Genomic DNA, 23526 nt, shown 5'->3' with positions numbered 1-23526 from the left:
TCATCAGGACAAATTTGAAAAAGCAGAAATATCCATATCAAAAAAATGCTAACAAAACACAAGCATCAATTCTTAGAGATTTGTTTGCCTAAAACAAAGGTGAAATTTAAAAGTCAGTTAAAATGGGACAAATACAGAGTTTACATTAATAAAAGAGTGCTTTAACTTTGTCATTTCAACACTGAGAAAGAAAGTACATAGAATATTGTTTTGGGAAACAGTGTTCCCTACTCACTAGGTCTACCACTTTAACCTCTTTAGATAAAGTCTACTCCATACAGGAATCCTGGGTTATTGAACTATATAGCCATTAACAGATCGTATACTTTTTAAAAATTTTTTGGAAAGCATTTAAAAAATAAAAGCAGAAATATTAATTTTACATTGGCATATTTAAATAAAATGACGGGGACTCAGCTACTACTTTGTAGGAATCTGGAGTCCCTGTCCTGCCAAGGGGAAGATGGAAAGCTTGAGAAAAACCTGGAAAGACTGAAAATCTGTCACAAAAAATATTTTTTACAGATTTATTTTGTGTATATGAATATACTGTAGCTGTCTTCGGACACACCAGAAGAGGGCATCAGATCCCATTACAGATGGATGTGAGCCACTACGAGGTTACTGGGAATTGAACTCAGGACCTCTTTAAGAAAGTCAGTGCTCTTAACGACTGAGCCATCTCTCCATGCCTCAAAAACCTTTTTAATTGAATCACCAATAAACTTTATAAATAACAGTTTTTATGATGAAAAGGACAGAGGATTAAAACTATAGAAAGCTGTATACTTATACTTGATGAATCTGACATCAGACTCATTTTCAGGTAAAATATCAAGATATTCATTCACCTTTTATTGAAAAAAGGAAGAAAGGAGGAGAGAGAGGGGAGGGCAGGAGATCTTATTTTATCTTAGAAAGGAATAATTCAAATTATTAATTTAAAATTTAAGTGGTGTGTAGTGGTATACACCTTAGCAGCATTCTGGAAGCAGAGCAGATGGATCTCAGTGAGTCTGTATCCATCCTGGCCTATATAATAAGTTCTAATACAGACAAGAATACAGAGTGAGATCCTGTCTTGAAAAACAAATCACAATGTGTGTGTGTGTGTGTGTGTGTGTGTGTGTGTGTGTGTACATGCATGTGCATATTTAAGACTGGAAAATCTAATTTCTGGGACTGGAGAGATGGTTCCAAGTTAAGAATACTGACAATTCTTCCAAAGAACCTAGGTGGCTTATGGTTCACAACTGTATGCAAGTCTATTTCCAGGGTATACAATGATCTTTTCTGGCCTTCACTGGAATGGCATACAGATAGTATACATGCAAAAAAACCATGTAGTTGCTTTGGCCTACCTGCCTTGAGAAACATGTGTCAGAGATTTATCAGGATAGAGTCCATTGCTCCTAGGCACAATGTGCCTTCCTGTTCCTCAGAGATTGATTCACTCCCTCAGGCAGTGAAGAAACAGGCCTCTTGTGTTTCTCTGTCTGTTCCCTTTGGCGTCAAGGAAGCATAGAAACTTAACAGGACAGTTGGTCTTAGACATTAATCTTGTGTATCCTGTATAGCTTGCAAACTTCATTTGTATTCTGTCAACTAAACTGTATTGACACAGGCAGTTGTCTGCATATTCTGCTTCTGATAAAGGAATAAAAAGTATTGATCTCAATAAAACTATCACAGCCTCAGCTGTGCTGTGCCCCCTAACATGCCTGATTTAATTCCTTCAGGCCATATCAGGTGACCTTGGCCCAGTAAGTAATTTAAGGTGCTTACAGTACACAGACATAAATGCAGACAAGACACACATACATATAAAACTAAAATGTAAAATAAATATATCTTAAAAATATCTTAATTAGATTTCTAATATATACTTACATTTAGGAAAGATAACTAAAACTTGAGGTAACTTGGGATCTGAGCTGAAAAACCAAATTCACTTTGACAAACATTTAATGAATACAGCTAGCATCGGAGTTAAATAATAACCATAAAAGTTCCAAGCCAAAAACCAGTGGTTTGAGATGCATCCAGAACCTCCTTTCTATCTAAATATGTGAGGGCAACAAACCAGATGAAAATCATAGGAAAGACTGATGATTACAGAACCCAAAAGAAGACTCACCGATTGACACAGGGTCACTCAGAGACAACATCAGGGTTGGCTTACAGACAAGAGGAAAGAGAGGTCAGGAAAGCACATTAGGTCTTGTACAGAAGGATGGCATGAAGCATTGTAGAAACACTCAATGAGCTGCATTGATAGAGTAACCTCAGTGGCATCTGGATTATAAGGATGCTCTTAGGGAACCCATACCTTTGCTGGAGCAAAGAAAACTCAAAACTGGTATTTGTGAATTGGATAAAGAAAATATTTGGGAGAATGGGCTGGTTTAAAAATCAAAGGCATGCTTTTTATATCTAGTAAATACCTAAGTATAGGAGTAGAGGTTACTTCCTAGATTAGGAAGGGTCTATTAATCAAAAACTATAAAATATAGAAAGATAAAATATGCTGATAAGCAAATTACAAAGGATAGACTAAAAGCCAATTTATTTTTTTAATTGGCTATTTAATTTATTGACAATACAAATGTCATCCCCTTTCCCGATTTCCCTTTCCCTAGGATCCTCTATCTGATCCCCCCTCCTCCTTTATGCTTTTATACCATTTCAATTACATGCATGTATTAAGGACATTTCTAGGTTGAGGGTCTAGCAATACAATAGATGCAAATACTCAAGGAACATGCAAGACAATAAACACAAATAGTCAAATAACAAGCAAGGGATTAAACCCAATTATGTGAACATTCCCATGATCACTGATTCTACGGGCTTATCAGGATGAACAAAGTATCTGAGCCTACTTCCCTGTCCTAGCCCAAGGTAATTTTCATGTCTGAAGCCTACTTCCTTGTTCTAGCCTAATATTTAGGTTCCTGCCTGAGATTACTTCTTTGTTCTGGCCTAAGATTTAGATTTCTACCTGAAATTACTTCTTTGTTCTAGCCTAATGTCAGATTCCTGCTTGAAGCCTACTTTCTTATCCTTGGACAATGTCATACTCCTGCCAGGAAGCCCATTTCCTTGTCCTTAGCCCATGTCAGATTCTTGCCAAGAAGCCCAAAAGGCTTTCTCCCTCTCCTCCTTTTTTATTTCATTAACAAGACCGAGCCTGGCTTAGTTTGTTCTGGAGAATGCCTTCCTTACCCATCATAGAATATGCATTATCCAAAGCAATGCACTTGTGTCTTAGGTTGGTAAGGCTCTGTATAGAATCTTACCTGTCCTTGGCTTGCCAGCCTGTTAGTTTAATAACTCTGTCAGGGTGCCTATTTTCAGGTTCAAGTCATGTACTTTGGCTGCCAGCATGTTGATGTTGCTGAATAAAACTTTAACACGATGTTCAGGAATAAAAGTATTCCCAGAACAAAAAGGGCTAGCATGATCAAGCTATATATGTCCTTTTTGAAGCTTGACCAAAATGGAAATACTGACCTCAGGCCATGGGTAATTTAATCTGCAGTATGTACCAAAAGCCAATTTATAATTAGAGGGAAGGATAAATAGGAAGACATGGTAGAATTAATAGTAGTTGAAATAGAGTTAAATAAATAATGACATACATGTTCTATATTAGCAGAATTCATCATAGTATATACTGACTCAAGAGATATGAAAAACTAGAGCAAATACTTATTAACATCAGGTTAACTTGACAACTTTTAAACAGCCCTGTATTTACAGGGTAAACAGAAATGATGAAACTAACAAAAGCCTAAAGAAAAGGAAAAAAAATTATTATAAGCATCATTACTAGCAGAAGTGCAAACATGGGTCTTGAAGCAAATATATGTCACTGTGTCACTAAATCTGACCAGATATAGGATACCTCGATGACAAAACATGTCACTTTCTCATCTTCCATGAAAATATGATGAGCTCAATCATACCATGTACACTTGACAAATACTGTCCAAAGAAATATTGTTAATAATAAAGTCACAATGACACTAAAGGAAAATGTTACCCTGTGTGAATTTTAATGAAGATAACCACTTTCTATCTTCATGATGTTCTGTTTTGAAAGCAACAGGGTCAGAATGGGATTCTATGACTATACTGTGTGCCTAATCAACATGTGCAAACATGAGGACAGACAAGCAACACTCTGTCCTTGGGCACTAGCATGAGAGCTAACAACCACTGCCCAGAATTGGCTGGCTACCACTGCAGTGTTGAAAGAGCATATAGAGGAAGAGCCAGGCAAACAGGTACCCACCATTTGTTTTTCTTAGTTCTTCCACAAGACAAGATGCTTCCTCTTGAATGCGATCTTCAATGCTCCTCTTCCCCATCCCAAAATTCCTCAAGGTCATAAGTGAGAAGCGCCGAAGCTCCTTCCATTTTTTCCCATTGCTGAAAATGACCCCTGCCAGAACAGAAAACAGAAACTAGAAGGGAGAACTCAAACAAGGAAGGGAATGGGATCTGACTGCCCCTTGGCTCCTGGCCTAAGAAATTTTTCATGTCTCATTCCCATGATCCCTGCCTAGCATACACATACATACACATGCATGCACATATATGCACATATGTGCATATGCACACTTACCAAGGTGATTATTCACTTTTTCAACAATTGGGAAGACACCCCGCCCAGAAAACTCCTCTCCCAGGTCATTCAGAGCTTCCTTTACTGCTTCATATCCATGTACCACCACAGTAGGCTTTGGACCAAAGTACAGGGTAAACACAGGGCCATAGACTTTTGAGAACTGCAAATAAGAAAGAAATCATAAGTAGCAAAAAATCTCAGCTGATATGAGCATCTTATTATCTACATCTGTAGTCTGCCAATCACAACATCAAATTTAGATTCAATACATAAAAATCTGTTTGCTATAGCTTTCACATCCAGCATGTATCTTGTTTACCAGAAGATTTCCAGACAAATCAATGTACAAACTGTCAGAACTAGGACACTTTGAAGTAAGTTTAGAGATAAAGAGAATAAGGTTGAAAACATCTCAATATTATTTTACTTTCCCAGCAGTAAAAATTTAAGACTCAGATTTGAACCCTTATCAGTGGACCTCTGGTACTAGGAAAATGAATCAGTCCCTGGTGTTCACACTGAAACAAATACTCAACTATGCAGGACTCTGCTTCAGGGTTCTGCTGAGCTCTTCTCATGGGCTCACTCAGTCACCCCATGATAAAATTGGGAAACCTACGATTTGAAAACTCTCCCTAGAAAGCTTCTAACAGTCCATGCAGATGACTTAAGTTGAAATGCCAAACAGTGGGGATATCGAACCTGAAGAGACCACCTCTTGTAGCCAGAGAGGACTCCCAGTGGAAGCATGAGGACACCAAACCACCTACAAAACTTTCAAACCTAAGTTGGTACTGTCTAAAGAATTCAGAGACAAGAAGAACAGAGACTGAAGACAAGGTCAACCAGTGACTGGCCCAATTTGAGACACATCCAATAGGCAGGCATCAATCTCTGACACTACCAGTAGGCAGACAGAGCCCTGAATAGCTGTCCTCTGGGAGGCTCTACCAGCACCTGATTGAGACAGATGCAGATATTCACAGCCAAGCACTGGACTGAGGTTGGGGACCCCTATGGAAGAGTGAGGAGAAAGATTAAAGGCCCTGAAGTGGATGGCAACCCCACAGGTAGACCAACAGTGTCAACTAACCCTGATCTCTGGACACTCTCAGAGACTGAGACACCAACCAAAAAGTCAGTCCAAGACCCCAGCACATATATAGCAGAGGGATGTATTGTTTGGCCTCAGTGGTAGAGGATGTGCCTAATCCTGCAAAAACTTAATGCACCAGAGTTGGGGGATAGCTAGGAGGTACAACCATTCAGAGGCAAAATGGAGAGGGCCTAAGGGAAAAACTCTGTAAGCAGGGACCAGGAGGGGGTACCATTTGGGATGTTGAAAAAATAATTAAAAATAAATTATTATGTTACTAAAAAACAGAAATCTCTCCCTATCTGAGTGTAATGCCAGGCTATCTGCAGTCCTGATATGACTGACTAAAGAACCAAACCCATACCAGTGGATCTGCTGCACTCAGAGAAATTGGTAAGAAACCTCCTCCAAACTTCAAGTCCCAGAGCTGCAGCCAGGAGACCATATTCAGACCCATCCCAGAAGATCTGCTGCACTGATAGCCATTGATCCATACCAGAGTATCTGCTTCACTCAGAGCAGTTGAACATCCACTGCACCCAGAGCAGATGACTCTTAGCTGGTCTGCTCTTGTGGAGATAACATTCCCTGACTCACTGGCACTGATTCCTTCTGACCTGAGCCATTGCACTCAGCAGACCTTAGCCTCTACCTCTACAAACAATCCCACAACACCTAGAAGAAGCTGGACTGCCAGAAGCTCTAACAGCTCCAAGATGGTAAAGGAAGCTCCACACCCAGGAACTTTAACACACCCAGCATCATAGGATTACAGAATCCCAGAGTCAGCTTGACTCCCAGGAGCTCTGACACAACCAAGAAAAGAGGATAAACAGGCTCCAATCAGGGACAGTGAGTGCAGGGAGTACTTACTTAGATATAATCAGATGGCAAAGGGCAAACACAAAAATATAAGCAACAGAAAGCAAGGTTATCTGGCATCATTAGAAGCCAGTTCACTCAGCATAACAAGTCCCGGATACCCCATCACACCAGAAAAGCAAGATTCAGAATAAAATCATTTCTCATGATGATAACAGAAGACATTAAGAAGGACAGAATTAACTTCCATAAAGAAATACAGGAGAAGACAGGTAAAGAGGTAGAAGCCCTTAAAGAGGAAACACAAAAATCCCTTAAAGATTTGAAAGAAAACACAATAAAACAGGTGAAGGAATAAAACAAAACCATCCAGGATCTAAAAATGGAAGTAGAAACAATAAAGAAATCACAAAGATAGACTACCTTGGAGATAGAAAACCTAGGAAAGAGATCAGGAGTCATAGATACAATCATCACCAACAGAATACAAGAGATAGGAGAGAGAACGTCAGGTGCAGAAGACGTCCATAGAAGACACTGACACAATGGTCAAAGAAAATACAAAATGCAAAAACCTACTAACCCAAAACATACAGGAAATCCAGGACACAATGAGAAGACCAAACCTAAGGATAGTGGGTAGAGAAGAGAGTAAATATTCCCAAACTAAAGGGCCAGTAAATATCTTGAACAAAATTATAAAAGAAAACTTCCCTAACCTAAAGAAAGAGATGCCCATAAATATAAAAGAAGTCTTCAGAACCAAAAACACTGGACCTGAAAAGAAATTCCTCCTGTCAAATAATAATCAAAACACCAAATGCAGAAAACAAAGAAAGAATATTAAAAGCAGTAAGGGGAAAAGGTCAAGTAACATATAATGGTAGACCTATTAGAATTACACTAGACTTCACACTAGAGACTATAAGAGCCAGAAGATCCTGGACTGATATCATACAGACCCTAAGACAACACAAATGTCAGTCCAGACTACTATACCCAGCAAAAACTCTCAATTACCATAGATAAAGAAACCAAGACAAAACCAAATTTACACAATATCTCTTGACAAATTCAGTGCTACAAAAAATAATAGATGGAAAACTCCAACACAAAGAGGGAAACTATAACCTAGAAAAGGCAAGAATTTAATCTTCTTCCAACAAACCCAAAAGAAGATAGCCACACAAACATAATTCCACCTCCGATAACAAAAATAAGAGAAAGCAACAATCACTTTTCCTTAATATCTCTTAACATCAATGGACTCAATTCCCCAATAAAAAGACATAGACTAAGAGACTGGATATATTAAACAGGACCTAGCATTTTGCTGCATAAAAGAAATGTACCTCAGTGACAAAGACAGACACTACCTCAGAGTAAAAGGATGGAAAAAAATTTTCCAAGCAAATGGTCCCAAGAAACAAGCTGCAGTAGCTATTCTAAAATCAAATAAAATCTACTTCTAACCAAAAGTTATCAAAAAAGATAAGGAAGGACACTTCATAATCATCAAAGGAAAAATCCACCAAGATGAACTCTCAATTCTGAATATCTATGCTCCAAATGCGAGGGTACCCACATTCATAAAAGAAACCTTATTAAAGCTCAAAGCACATACTGCACCTCACACAATAATAGTGAGAGTCTTCAACATGGCAGTCTCATCAATGGACAAATCATGGAAACAGAAACTAAACAGAGACACAGTGAACTAAGAGAAGTTATCAACCAAATGGATTTAAGAGATATCTGTAGAGCATTACACCCTACAACAAAAGAACATAACTTTTTCTCAGCACCTCATGATACCTTCTCCAAAATTGACCATATAATTGGTCACAAAAGAGGCTTCAACAGAAACAGAAAGATTGAAATAATCCCTTGCATCCTATCAGTTCTAAGGACTAAGGCTGGTCTTCAATATCAACAAAAACAACAAGAAGCCCACATACACATAAAAACTGAACAACACTCCACTCAATGATGAATTGGTCAAGGAAGAAATAAAGAAAAAAAATTAAAGACTTTTTAGATTTTAATAAAAGTGAAGACACTCATACCAAAACTTATGAGTCACAATAAAAGCAGTGCAAAGAGGAAAACTCATATCGCTAAGTACCTACAAAAAGAAACTGGAGGAAGCATATACTAGCAATTTGACAGTACACCTGAAAGCTCTAGAACAAAAAGAAGGAAATACACCCAAGAGGAGAAGACAGTAGAAAATAATCAAACTCAGGGCTGAAATCAACAAAGTAAAAACAAAAAGAACTCTACCAAGAATCAACAAAACCAGGAGCTGGTTCTTTGAAAAAATCAACAAGATAGATAAACCATTAGCAGACTAACCAGAGAGCAGTTTACAAATAAATAAAATAAGAACTGAAAAGGGAGACATAATAACAGAAACTGAGGAAATTCAAAAAATCATCAGGTCTTACTGCAAAAGACTATACTCAATAAAGCTGGAAAATCTGGATGAAATGGAAAGTTTTCTAGACACATACCAAATACCAAAGTTAAATCTAGATCAGATAAACCACATAAACAGTAACATAACTTCTAAAGAAAGAGCAGCAGTCACTGAAAGTCTCCCCTCAAAAATAAGCCCAGGACCAGATGGTTTTTGTGCAGAATTCTATCAAATCTTCCAAAAAGACCTAACACCAGCTCCTTTCAGACTATTCCAAAAAAGAGAAACAGAAGGAACACTACATTATTCATTCTATGAAGCCACAAATGTGCTCATATCTAAACCACACAAAGACCCAACAAAGCAAGAGAACCTCAGACCAATGTCCCTTATGAATATCAATACAAAAATACTCAATAAAATTCTCACAAACTGAATCCAACAATACATCAAAACAATCATCCATCATGATCAAGTAGGCTTTATTTCAGGAATGCAAAGATGGTTCAGTATACAAAAATCCATCAAGGTAATCCACTATATAAACAAACTCAAAGAAAAACTCCACATGATCATCTCATTAGGTGCTGAAAAAACATTTCACAAAATTCAACACTTCTTTATGGTAAAAATCCTGGAAAGATCAGGAATTCAAGGCCCGTACATAAACATAGTAAAAGCAATATACAGCAAACCAGTAGCCAACATCAAACTAAATAGATAAAAACTTGAAGCAATCCAACTAAATTCATGGACTAGACAAGGCTGCCCACTCTCTCCTACCTATTCAATATAGTACTTAAAGTCTTAGCTAAAGCAATTAGACAAGAGCAGATCAAAGGCATACAAATTGGAAAGGAAGAAGTCAAAAATATCACTATTTGCAGATGATATGATAGTATACTTAACTGACTGCAAAACTTCCACCAGAGAGCTCCTAACCCTGATTAAAAAAGAAAAAAAAAACACTTCAGCAAAGTGACTGGATATAAAATTAACTCAAACAAATCAGTAGCCTTTCTCTATTGAAAGGATAAACAGGCTGAGAAAGAAATTAGGGAAACGACACCCCCTCACAATAGTCACAAATAATATAAAATACCTTGGTGTGAATCCACCTAAGCAAGTGAAAGATCTGTATGACAAGAACTTCAAATCTCTGAAGAAAGAAATTGAAGAAGATCTCAGAAGATGGAAAAATCTCCCGTGCTCATGGATTGGCAAGATTAATATAGTAAAAATACCATCTTGCCGAAAGCAATGTACAGATTCAATGCAGTCCCCATCAAAATTCCCATCCAAATAGAGTTAGAAAGAGCAATTTGCAAAATAATTTGGAACAACAAAAAACCCAGGATATCAAAAACTATTCAAACAACAAAAGATCTTTTGGGGGAATCACCATTCCTGACCTCAAGCTGTACTACAGAGCAATAGTGTTAAAAACTGCATGGTATTGGTACAGAGATAGGCAAGAAGATCAATGGAATAGAATTGAAGACCCAGAAATGAACCCAACATACCTATGGTCACTTGATCGTTGACAAAGGAGCTAAAATCATCCAAGGGAAAAAAGACAGCATTTTCAACAAATGGTGTTGGGTCAACTGGCAGTCAGAATTTAGAAGAATGCAGATTGATCCATTCTTACCTCCATGTACAAAGCTCATGACCAAGGATCAAGGACCTCCTCATAAAACCCGATACACTAATCTAATAGAAGAGAAAGTGGGAAAAAGCCTTGAACACATGGGCACAGGGGAAAAGTTCCTGAACAGAACACCAATGGCTTATGCTCTAAGATCAAGAAATGACAAATGGGACCTCATAAAATTGAAAAGCTTCTGTAAGGGAAAGGACACTGTCAATAAGACAGAATGGCAACCAACAGATTGGAAAAGATCTTTACTAATCTTACATCTGAAAGAGGGCTAATATCCAATATATACAAAGAACTCAAGAGATTCGACTCCAGAGAACCAAATAACCCATTTAAAAATGGAGAACAGAGCTAAACAGACAGTTATGAACTAAGAAAACTCTAATGGCCAAGAAGTACCTAATGAAATGTTCAGCATTCTTAGTCATCAGGGAAATGCAAATCAAAATGAACCTGAGATTCCACCTCACACCAGTCAGAATGGCTAAGATCAAAAACTCAGATGACAGCAGATGCTGGCAAGGATGTGGAGAAAAAGGAACACTCCTCCATTGCTGGTGGCATTGCAAGTTGGTACAACCACTCTGGAAATCAGTCTGGCAGTTCCTCAGAAAATTGGACATAGTATTACCTGAGGACCCAGCTATACCACTCCTTGGCTTATACCCAGAAGATGCTCCAGCATGTAATAAGGACAGGTGTTCCACTATGTTCATAGCAGCCATATTTATAATAGTCAGAAGCTGAAAGTAACCAGAGGTCCTCAACAGAGGAATGGATACAAAAATTGTGGTACATTTACACAGTGGAATACTACCCAGCTATTAAAAACAATGAATTCCTTCACAGAGCCTTACCAACCTAAGACATAAGTGCATTGATTTGATAATGCATATTCCATGATGAGTAAGGAAAGTATTCTCATCAGAATGACCTAAGACAGGCTCAGTCTTGTTAATGAAATTAAAAATGGGGAGAGGCTGAGAGCCTTAGGGGCTGCTTGACAAGAATCCTACATGGGCCATAAGTAAATAGGCTGCTTTGCAGAAATATGACATTGGCCAAGGACAAGGAAGTAAGCTTCAGGCAGAAATCTACCATTAGGCAAGAACAAAGAAGTAATTTCAGGTAGGAATCTAAATATTAGACTAGAACAAGGAAATGGGCTTCAGGCATGTAAATGACTTTGAGCTAGTACTGGGAAGTTGGCTCAGATATTTTGGTCATCCTGATAAGCCCTGAGAAACACTGATCATGGGAGTGTTCATGGAATTTTGTTTATTGCCTTGCTTGTTTTTTGACTATTTGTGTTTATTGTCTTGCTTGTTCCTGAGTATTCGCACCTATTGTATTGCCAGACCCTCAACCTAGGACTGATCTGAATAATTGCATGTAATTCAAACAGTATAAAAGCAAAAGGAGGAGGGGGGGTGTGCTAGGTGGTTCTAGAAAGGGGAAATGTGGAAAGGGGATGGCATGTGAAATATAAATAAATAAAATATCCAATAAAATTTTTTTAAAAAAATTTAAATTAAAAAAAATGAAAAATAAAAGCAATGAATTCATGAAATTCTTATGCAAATGGATGGACCTAGAAAATATCATCCTGAGTGAGGTAACATAGTCATGAAAGAATACACACAATATGTACTCACTGTTAAGTGACTATTTGCTGAAAAGTTCACAATACTCAAGAAGTTGAAGAAGTAAAAAGGGTAAAGTGTGGATGCTTCAGTGCTTCTTTCAAGGGGAAACAAAATGTTCACAGGAGGAAATATGGAAACAAAGTGTGAAGCAGAGACTGAAGGAAATGCCATCTAGAGACTGCCTCACCTGGGGATCAATCATATATGCAATAGTCAAACCTGGATGCTATCGTAGGAATGGATACAGAAAATGTGGTACCTGGAAGTGCTTGCTGACAGGAGCCTGATATGGCTATCTCCTGAAAGGATCTACCAGAGCCTGACAAATACAGAGGCAGATGTTCACAGCCAACCATTGGACTGAGTGCAGGATCCCTGATGGAGGATTTGGAGAAGGGACTGAAGTATCTGAGGAGGTTTGCAGCCTCATGGGAAGGAGTAACAGTGTCAACTGACCAGACCCCTGGAGCTTCTGGGAACTGAACCACCAACTAAATAGTACACATGGAGGGATGGCTCTGGCCACATATGTGGCAGAGGATGGCCTTATTCGACATCAGTGGGAGGAGAGGCCATTGGGCCTGAGGGAGTTTGATGCCCCAGTGTAGTGGAATGCCAGGGCTGGAAGGTGGGAGTGGTTGGATGGGTGGGGAAGAACCATACAGAGGCAGGGGGAGGAGGTATGTGATAGGGAGGTGTTCAAGGGGGGAGACCTGGAAAAGAAAAAATATTTGAAATATAAATAAAGAAAATATTCAGTACTAGGAAAATTCCAATTAATTAAAAGAAAAAAGATTGAAGAATCTAAGAAGATATTTAAGGTATACAAATGCAAGTTGTATAGGTATAAGAAAATAATTTCAAACATAAAGAAATAAAAGAGTTTCATATTTCTCCTCACTTTCCATGCCACTGTTATACTAAGATTGCAAAGTTCACAGTTTTAACACTGATCAACAAAGTTTTGAAAAGCTAATGGTGGATTGGCTGCTTACAATTTTGTCAAAAGCTCTAGATTTTAAATTCCCTTTGGCTGTCTTCTAAATATAGACTTAAAGGAGGTTCTCCTCATGCTAAAAACACTTCTGTTCAATCTGTATTTCTAGCTCTCTGGACCAAATAAAAGAATGTTCCATACCTTTTGACTTAAACTTACAGCTTTTACTAGGTCTCAGAGGAATGAATGTAAAAAATAAAATCTTATTAGCAACTCTATTTTCAGTTCTACTGCTGTGATTTTACACACACACACACACACACACACAGAGAGAGAGATATATATATGTACCCTGTCCAAATCATTCTTAGGAGAGACAATATTTATTTTAGCTTAGAGCCCAGCTTGCAATCCATGCTAGTGGGTAAGTTAAGGAAGGAAATTCAAATAGATAGTCATTTCACATTCACAGTTACATTCCAGTGTACCTTTTCTCAAGTCAGAATGGAAAAGAAATAATATTGGTAATTCCTCATTCTCAATGCTGTTCTACCAGTAACCCTCAAGGATATTTATCATGCCCCACTGATACTAGGTTCAGAATTCATCATCATGTTACAAAGTTTGTCATATACCATCAGTCATACTAATCTTTCCATAATTCTATGACTTTGACATTCACTAAAAGAATATCCCAATGTTTAGAAAAATACCTATTGATTTGATCTTATTTTATGTTTCCAAGTAATCAAATTGATCTTAAGTATTTCTAGTAGATAGATCACAAAATGAGTTCTTTGCTTTTCTAGGTGACAAACAATGTTGACTTATTTCATTATAAACAATGGCTTCTGTAGTGTTGGAAGGGGCTATTTACAATTTTGAAGGAGAAAAGAAATCATCATTCTTATCCCACTGGGACCTCTCCATGAAATACTGCAAGTCAATCTTAGAAGACATATCCAATGGAGCAATAGTGGCACAAACATCATGAGAATAACCAAACACTTCGTGCTTGAATCTAGAATCTAAAACTCATGGCTTGTACTGTTATTTCAGTGTGTTAGTTTGTGTTGTATTCCTGTGAAGAGACATAATGATCAAGGCAACTCTTATAAGGACATTTAATTGGGGCTGGCTTATAGTTTCAGAGGTTCAGTTTGTTATCATCATGGAAGAAAGCATGGCAGCTGGCAGGAAGGCAGGATGTTGCAGAAGGAACTGGGAGTTCTACATCTTAATCTGAAAGCAGCCAGGAAGAGACTGTCTTTTACAGGAATCCAGGAGGAGACTCTTCCACACTGAGCAGAGCTTAGCATAGGACACCCCAAACCAACCTTCAGAGTGACACATTTCCTCTAACAAGGCTACACCTCTTCCAATAAGGCCACACCTTCTAATAGTGCCACTTCCCAAGGGTTAAGCATATTCAAACACCATACTCAGCAAGAATCGGTAGCTCTACAGGACATATTTGCAAGGAAGACATACAACTATTATTATGAAAGATGGATATAGAATTCAGTTGGCTCCTAAAACTAATCTTTATAACCCTAAGTCAATGCATCTGTCAACACACATCAGCAAAATTCCTTTTTTCAATAGAAGGTGATTAACATAGAGACCCACAGCTGGTTAAAGTGAAGAGGATAAGACAGTACAGAGTACTCATCCCTAAACTGGAAGTTTGAATCACACTTGCCTCCTTCCAAAGTTAGGGGACCCTTATAGAAAGATTCTAAAACCCAAACATTACGAATAATGAGAGGGAAACAGTGCTCTTCAGACATAGTAAGTTAGTCGCACATATTAAATGAGAGCAGTTGTGGCAGCATGCACAAGAAATGTCCAATCTCTAGCTAGACAAACTCCAAGCATGAAGATGATCCTGAAGTCCCACACCTAGCCAAGGAGCTATTGGCAACTGATAACTGACAGGGGAGAGAGTTGTGTCTATTGATTGCTAGACCCTCAAACTAAAACTGACCTTAATAAATGCACGTAATCAAAATGGTATAAAAGCATAAAGGAGGAGGGAGTAGGGTAGGGAGTTCTAGGGAGGGGAAATAGGGAAAGAGGATGACATCTGTATTGTAAATAAATAAAATATCCAATAAAAATAACATAAAATTTTAAAAAGAAGAGTTAATTTTCTTTAAGGCTGTGTCCCAGTGAATAATCACACATGATATAGATGTCACATTTGTGGCAAAGCACCCTGCAGTCTCATATTCTCTGCATTTTAACCAGTTGTGAATTTCTGTGATAATCACTATCTATTTGACAAAGAAACTTCTTTAGTGACAACTGAGGCCCTGTATCATATAAATGTGTAGACCTACACAACATATTACCTTGCAAGTGTGTGTTAATAAAATAGAATACATGGCAAAAGATAGAGAAGCAACTGAAGCAGACACTCAAATTCAATATCTGGCATCCCTTACCCACACAAGCAAATACCTATTCGCGCACGCGCATGTGCGCGTGCCCATATACACACACACACACACACACACACACACACTCAAACACACAAGCTCAGAGAAAGAGTTTATATGCATTATACAATTCCACTCTTTCTGACGATGGAACTCTAAATATAAGAACCTATGGGAATATTTGCATTACAATTAAACAGTTAAATAATAGCAGTGATTAATTTTCTTTTTTAACATAGTGAAGACATTTTAAAAACACTTACTTTTTAAATGGATTTGTTGATGTCCTTTACATCTATCTGAAGGATGTTTCCAATAATGGGGAGAGGAGTAGGGCCAGGAGGGAGCTTCCCTCTCCCAGAGCTCTGTCTCCAGAGTGAGAGGAGAAGCAGACAGGAGAGAGTAAGCACCAGGACCAGGACTGGATCCATTGCAGCTTTCTCTTCTCATGAAGACACCTGTGAGCTTGCAACCCAGGTCTTTTATAATACTAGCTGTAAACTCAACACTTTCTCTGGTACATAAAAGACCAATCAACTAGGTGTGGTTTAATCTTTCTTCTATGTGGACTGTGGCCTGTTGAAATACACAAATGGAAGGTGTTCTTCACTCTTAATCTCAACTGCTCCACCCTGAAACCTGTTGTAACTAGCCCAGGGTGGGACCAATGTACTAAAAAAAAATCTCAAGTAGTTTCAACCTGCAATCTAAATGGAGGGTTTAAGAATCAAATCACTTGATGCAAAGATTGTTCAAACTTCTGCATTATTAGACTCATGATCACTGGGAATTTATGGCATTGGAGGCAAATCATATACTTGTATATAAAGTAATGCTTGCCCAATAAAGCTTCCCAGTGATTAGGATAATTGCTTTAGTGTGCTATAGTAACATTAGAGTTGATTAATCATCAGTTAAGCCATGTAATTAGCTCAGTTCATAAACACACCTTTTACAACTAAACATTCTTCAAAGCCTTTGTGGGCAAAGGTTACTTTTCACCTCTCAGTGAGTACAAGATAACAGAATAACAGCAGCACCACTCACACACATCACTCAGGATATACACCACACTACTAACCCAAAACATCCAGGAAATTCAGGACACAGGGAGAAGACCAAACCTAAGGATAATAGGTATAGATGAGAATGAAGATTCCCAACTTTAAGGGCCAGTAAATATCTTCAACAAAATTATTGAGGAAAACTTCCCTAACCTAAAGAACGAGATGCCCATAAACATACAAGAAGCCTGCAGAACACCAAATAGACTAGGCCAGAAAAGAAATACCTCCTGTCACGTAAAAATCAAAACATCAGATGCACAAAACAAAGAAAAAATACTAAAAGCAGTAAGGGAAAAAGGTCAAGTAACAAATGAAGGCAGACCTATAAGAATTACACCAGACTTCTCACCAGAGACTATAAAAGCCAGGAGAGCCTGGTCTGACATCATACAGACCCTAAGAGAACACATTGCCAGCCCAGATTACTATACCCAGCAAAACTCTCAATCACTACAGACGGTCAAACCAAGATATTCCATGACAAAACCAAATTTGCACAATATCTTCCCACAAACCCAGCACCGCAAAGAATAATTGATACAAAACTCCAACACAAGGATGGAAACTACAACCTAGAAAAAGCATGGAAGTAATCTTCCAACAACCACAAAAGAAGATAGCTATACAAACATAATTCTACCTCTAATAACAAAAATAACAGGAAGCCACAATCATTTTTCCTTAATATCTCTTAACATCAATGGACTCAATTCCCCAATAAAAAGACTCAGTCTATCAGACTGGATACACAAACAGGACCCAGAATTTTGCTGCATACAAGAAACGCACCTCAGTGACAAAGACAGACACTACCTCAGAATAAAAGGATGGAAAACAATTTTCCAAGCCAATGGTCCCAAGAAACAAGCTGGAGTAGCCATTCTAATATCAAATAAAATCGACTTTCATCCAAAAATAATCAAAAAAGATAAGGAAGGACACTTCATACTCATCAAAGGAAAAATCTACCAAGGTGAACTCTCAATTCTGAACATCTATGTTCCAAATGCAAGGGCACCTACATACATAAAAGAAACTTTACTAAAGCTCAAAACACACATTACACCTCACACAATAATAGTGGGGGATTTCAATACCCCACTCTCAGCAATGGACCTATCATGGAAACAGAAACTAAACCGAGACACTCTGAAATTAACAGAAGTTATGAACCAAATGGACTTAACAGACATCTGTAGAACATTTCATCCTAAAACAAAAGAATATACCTTTTTCTCAGCACCTCATGGTACCTTCTTCAAAATAGACCAAACAAAATCCAGGAATACATCAAAACAATCATCCATCATGAACAAGTAGGTTTTATCCCAGGAATGCAGGGATGGTTCAATATTTGGAAATTAATCAATGTAATCCACTATATAAACAAACTCAAAGGAAAAAAACCACAAGATCATCTCACTAGATGCTGAGAAAGCATTTGACAAAATTCAACATCCCTTCATGATAAAAGTCTTGGAAAGATCATGAATTCAAGGACCATACCTAAACATAGAAAAAGCAATATACAGCAAACCAGTAGGCAACACCAAACTAAATGGAGAGAAACTTGAAGCAATCCCACTAAGATCAGTGACTAGACAAGGCTGCCCACTCTCCCCCTAACTATTCAATATAGTACTGGAAGTCCTAGCCAGAGCAATTAGACAACAAAAAGAAGTCAAAGGGATACAAATAGGAAAGGAAGAAGTCAAAATATCACTATTTCCAGATGATATGATAGTATACTTAAGTGACCCCAAAACTTTCACCAGAGAACTCCTAAACCTGATAAACAACTTCAGCAAAGCAGCTGGTTATAAAATCACTCAAACAAATCAGTAGCCTTCCTCTACATGAAAGATAAACAGGCTGAAAAAGAAATTAGGGAAATGACACCCTTCACAATAGTCGCAAATAATATAAAATACCTTGGTGTGAATCTAATCAAACAAGTGAAAGACCTGTATGACAAGAACTTCAAGTCCCTGAACAAAAACTTGAAGATCTCAGAAGATGGAAAGAGCTCCCATGCTCATGGATTGACAGGATTAATATAATAAAAATGTCCATCTTGCCAAAAGCAATCTACAGATTCAATGTAATTCCCATTAAAATCCCAACTCAATTCTTCACAGTTAGAAAGAGAAATTCTCAAATTCATTTGGAATAACAAAAGACGTAGGATATCGAGAACTATTCTCAATATTCTCAAAGGAGCTAAAACTGTCCAGTGGAAAAAGGACAGCAATTTCAACAAATGTTGCTGGTTCAACTGGAGGACGTGTAGAAGAATGAAAATTGAGCCATTCTTATCTCCTTGTACAAAGCTCAAGTCTAAGTGGATAAAGGACCTCCACATAAAACCAGATACACTGAAACTAATAGAGGAGAAGGTGGGGAAGAGCCTCGAAGACTTGGGCACAGGGGAAAAGTTCCTGAACAGAACACCAATGGCATATGCACTAAGATCAAGAATTGACAAATGCGACTTCATAAAATTGCAAAGTTTCTGTAAGGCAAAGGACACTGTCAATAGGACAAAATGACAACCAACAAATTGGGAAAAGATCTTTACCAATCCTACATCTGATAGAGGGCTAATATCCAATATATATAAAGAACTCAAGAAATTAGACTCCAGACAACCAAATTACCCTATTAAAAAATGGGGTATAGAACTTAACAAAGAATTTTCAACTGAGGAAACTCGAATGGCAAGAAGCACGTAAAGAAATGTTCAGTATCCTTAGTAGTCAGGGAAATGCAAATCAAAAAAACCTTGAGATTCCATCTCACACCAGTCAGAATGGCTAAGATTAAAAACTCAGGTGATAGAAGATGCTGGCGAGGGTGTGGAGAAAGAGGAATAGTCCTCCATTGTTGGTGGGACTGAAAGATGGTGCAACCACTTTGGAAATCAGTCTGGTGGTTCCTCAGAAAATTGGACATAGCATTACCCGAGGATCCTGCTATACCACTCCTAGGCATATACCCAGAAGATGCTCGAACATATAACAAGGACATATGCTCAACTATTTTCATAGCAGCCTTATTTATAATAGCCAGGAGCTGGAAAGAACCCAGATGTCCTTCAACTGAGGAATGGATTCAAAAAATGTGGTACATTTACACAATGGACTATTACTCCGATATTAAAAACAATGAATTCGAGAATTTCCTTGGTAAATGGATGGAACTAGAAATTATCATCCTGAGTGAGGTAAGCCATTCACAAAAGAACACACATGTTATTCACTCACTGGTTTTTGTATATTAGCCCAGAACCTTGAAATGCCCAAGATTCAACTCACAGGCCACATGAAGCTCATGAAGAAGGAAGACCAAGTGAGGGGTGTTTTGGTCCTTCTTAGAAGGAGCAACAAAATACTCAAGGGAGCAAATATGGAGACAAAGTGAGGGACAGAAACTGAAGGAGGGGCCGTCTGAAGACCATTCCACCTGAGTATCCATCCTATGTGCAGTCACCAAAGGTAGATGCTGATATGGAAGTCAGGAAGTGCATGCTGATAAGAGCCTGATATAGATGTCTCCTCAGAGGTCTTCAAGAGTCTGACATATTCAGAGGCAGATGCTCACAACTAGCCATTGAACTGATCATGGGGTTCCCAATGGAGGAGTTAGAGTGAAGACCATTGGAGCTGAAAGGGTTTGTGGCCCCATGAGGAGAGCAACAATGCCCACCAACTACAGCTCCCAGGGTCTAAACAACCAGCCTGGAAGCACTTAGGGAGGGATCCATGGCTTCAGCTGTATACGTAAGAGTGGAGGGCCCTGATGGGCATAGGTGGGAGAAGAGATCCTTGTCCTCATGAAGGCTGGACGCCCCAGCGGGTGGGAATTTGAGAGTGGGGAGGTGGGAGTGGAGGGGTAGGTAGGGGTAAATCCACAGAGAAGCAGGAGGAGGGATGAAGGGATAGGGGGTTGTTGGGTGGGTGGGGGATGGGGTAAGGGGACAACATATGAAATGTAAATAAAACATCCAATAAAAGAAAAGAGTAGAAAAGAAAAAGGTATCAAAAGATTGAAAGATATTCTATGCTCAGGGATAGAAAAGATTAATGTAGTGAAAAATGGACATTTTACCAAAAACAATCTACAGATTCAATGCAATCTTCATCAAAATTCCCACACAATTTTTATAGACCTTGAAAAAGCAAGCCTCAAATTTATATGGAAAAATAAAAATCCCAGAATTACCAAAAAATTTTTGAACAATAAAAGAACTTCAGGAGAGGACTTCTGGTCTGGGCCTGAGCATAGAGCAGGTCACAGGTGGCAGCTCTGTACCCAACCCCAGAAAACTGAGAGAAAGAGTGACTCCCAGGAGCTTTAACTCAGGGAGCATCCCAGGTAAAAATGAATCACCTGTGATGTCTGCTGTTAGAAGTTCTAATCCAGATGCTGGCCTCCGAACTTATACTACTCAGACCTTTGACGGGCCACTGACAAGAACATCAAACAGCTAGATATTGACATCACTAATCTGAAGAAATCCCTCGTTTCAGTGTCTGAAGAGACCTCCTAAAATCACAAAGATCCTTATTGGACTTGATTTACTCTATTACAATAGAAAAGGCTGTGTACAGTTCTTGACTGTGTACAGCCCTTAAAGAAGAAGGTTGCCTTTACATAGACAAGACAAGGAGGGTTAAGGAGAGCATGAAATAGGTCAGTGAAGGCCCTAAGAAAAATCAGAGAGAGAAAGAGACAGATGAATGCTGGTACAAGAATCGGTTTTCAGCCTCTCCAAGGTTGTCAACCCTATTTCCTCCCATCTTGGGACCATTATTTGGGTTCTTTTTGCTTTTTTCTGCTGGTCCCTGGCCCTCAAATAGGCGGACTAACTCTGTGATACAACAGATAAATAATTTGGTAGCAAAACCTACTCAGAAACATTATCATAAGTTAGCTATGGAGGACCCAGAGACTCAAGATGAGGTTGTTACTTTATACAGGGTGTCTCCAAAACCCATCTCCACCCAACCTAAAAGGGGGGACTTCTGCCCCTAGACCAAGCAGAGAGGGGCCACCCAGAACCCCCTCTGCCAGTCGATCTGAATTCTTGCTTAGGCTGTGAGGCTAAGCACTGCAAGGGAATATAAATAAAAGATTAAAATATCTATCTGGGTTCCCTGACGGACAAGCCTGATTGCATAGGGGTTGATGTCAAAAGTATCCCCTTTCCAGGAAAAAGACATCGGGATGGGTATGGCCCTCGTGCCTCACTGGACAGTGACTGGGGGACCAGAGCCATTACAAGATCCCCTTCAAGTACTGGAGGTCAGGCCTCTATCCCAGCCTTCGCAAGTTTAGAATTGTCACAGCCCTTCTATACTTAGAGAAGGGAGGAGATGTCAGGGGCAGCCCTGCTTACCCACTGAAGGCCTAAAATCAGCCATAGGCCTAAAATTAGCAATTGGCCTGTCATACATGTATACTAACACCAAGTCTTGGGTCTCAGTGGAAAAACATTGAAACAGATGGCTATAAGCTAATGTAAACAGGCAGCTTTTGTGGAAATTTACAAGCCTGAGTAGTCATAGACGTTGTAAATAGGTAGCCTTGGCAGACAATACCAACTTAGATAAGGACAAGCAAGTCATAGGCAGAGTCATAGTGACTTGTCCCCTGAACCTTCACCCAGCCGATACCCGGTTCTGAAAGATATCTGTATTCCCCCTGAACACCCACACTCCAGTGTCATTCCCTTCCCCACATCCTGCCTTTCTTTGTTTATAACCCCTGTGTGAATGAATTATGATTTGAGAAAAAATAAATTATAAAAAAAGAGAAAATAAGAACTTCAGGAGAAATTACCATCACTGACCTCAAGCTGTACTACAGACGATGGTGATTTAAAAAAAAAAAAACTGCATGGTATTGATACAGAAACAGATACATTGATCAATAGAAATGAAACAAAGACCCAGAAATAAACCCACATACTTAATGGACAATTGACTTTTAATAAAGAAGCCAAAACCAAACAATGGAAAAGGAAGAGTATCTTCAACAAATACTCCTGATCTACCTTGATGTCTACAAGTAGAACAATGAAAACAGATCCATATTTATCACCCTGGACATAACTCCAGTCTAAGTGGATCAAGGACCTCAACATAAAACCAGATACACTAAATCTCTTAAAAGAGAAAGTGGGACACACCCTTGAATATATTGGTATGGGAGACAATTTCCTGAACAGAACACAAATGGCTCAGGCTCTAAGATCAACAGTTGATAAATGGGACCACATGAAACTGCAAAGCTTCTTTCTGCAAGGAAAAAAACTGTCAATATGACAAAATGACAACTTACTGTTGCAGGAGATATTTAAAACAGTGGCACCCAATCTGTCTTGTGAATCGTGTCACTGTATTCCCGAATAGGCAAGGCCATGAGTGGTAGCAGCATATTTTCACCCGTTCGGCTCAGGCTGCCAGCTGAGACCACCAGCTCAGGTGGCTAGAGACACCAGCCCTACCACCCACGAGAAGTCAGTATGGGAGATGGCTCTGCCAATCTTCTACACTGTCTCTACAAGGCTGGGCTGTGCTCAGACCATCCCGCCATCCACAAGGACTGGTAAGAAAATGAGACTCTAATGCTTAAATATTAATCAAAGGCTTTATATGTTTGGTAATTCTCAATAACAATATGCCCATATAATTAGATGTGCTTCCCAATTAGCTAATCTAAATATACGTTGTTACCCAAGACTGCCTCCATACTTGCAGGGCTCTTCATCCTCCTACATCTCTCTCTCTCTCTCTCTAGCTCC

General features: G+C 38.8%; 1 protein-coding gene across 1 annotated transcript in view; it reads right to left on the bottom strand.

Moving 5' to 3' along the window:
• LOC114626144 (cytochrome P450 2C55-like) overlaps positions 1-16100 on the bottom strand; it is a 33019-nt gene extending 16919 nt beyond the window's left edge. The window contains 3 exon segments of the mRNA XM_028773490.1: positions 4298-4447; positions 4631-4793; positions 15918-16100. Of these exon segments, the coding sequence (XP_028629323.1) occupies positions 4298-4447; positions 4631-4793; positions 15918-16085 (481 nt within the window). The 5' untranslated portion in view covers positions 16086-16100.
• Between the last annotated feature and the right edge of the window lie 7426 nt (positions 16101-23526).

Source organism: Grammomys surdaster, unplaced genomic scaffold (genome assembly GCF_004785775.1).
Source record: "Grammomys surdaster isolate TR1022 unplaced genomic scaffold, NIH_TR_1.0 229, whole genome shotgun sequence".
In the NCBI taxonomy this organism is placed as follows: Eukaryota; Metazoa; Chordata; class Mammalia; order Rodentia; family Muridae; genus Grammomys; species Grammomys surdaster.
The sequence above is the reverse complement of the archived record's forward strand: the minus strand, read 5'-3'. Positions and strand labels throughout refer to the sequence as shown.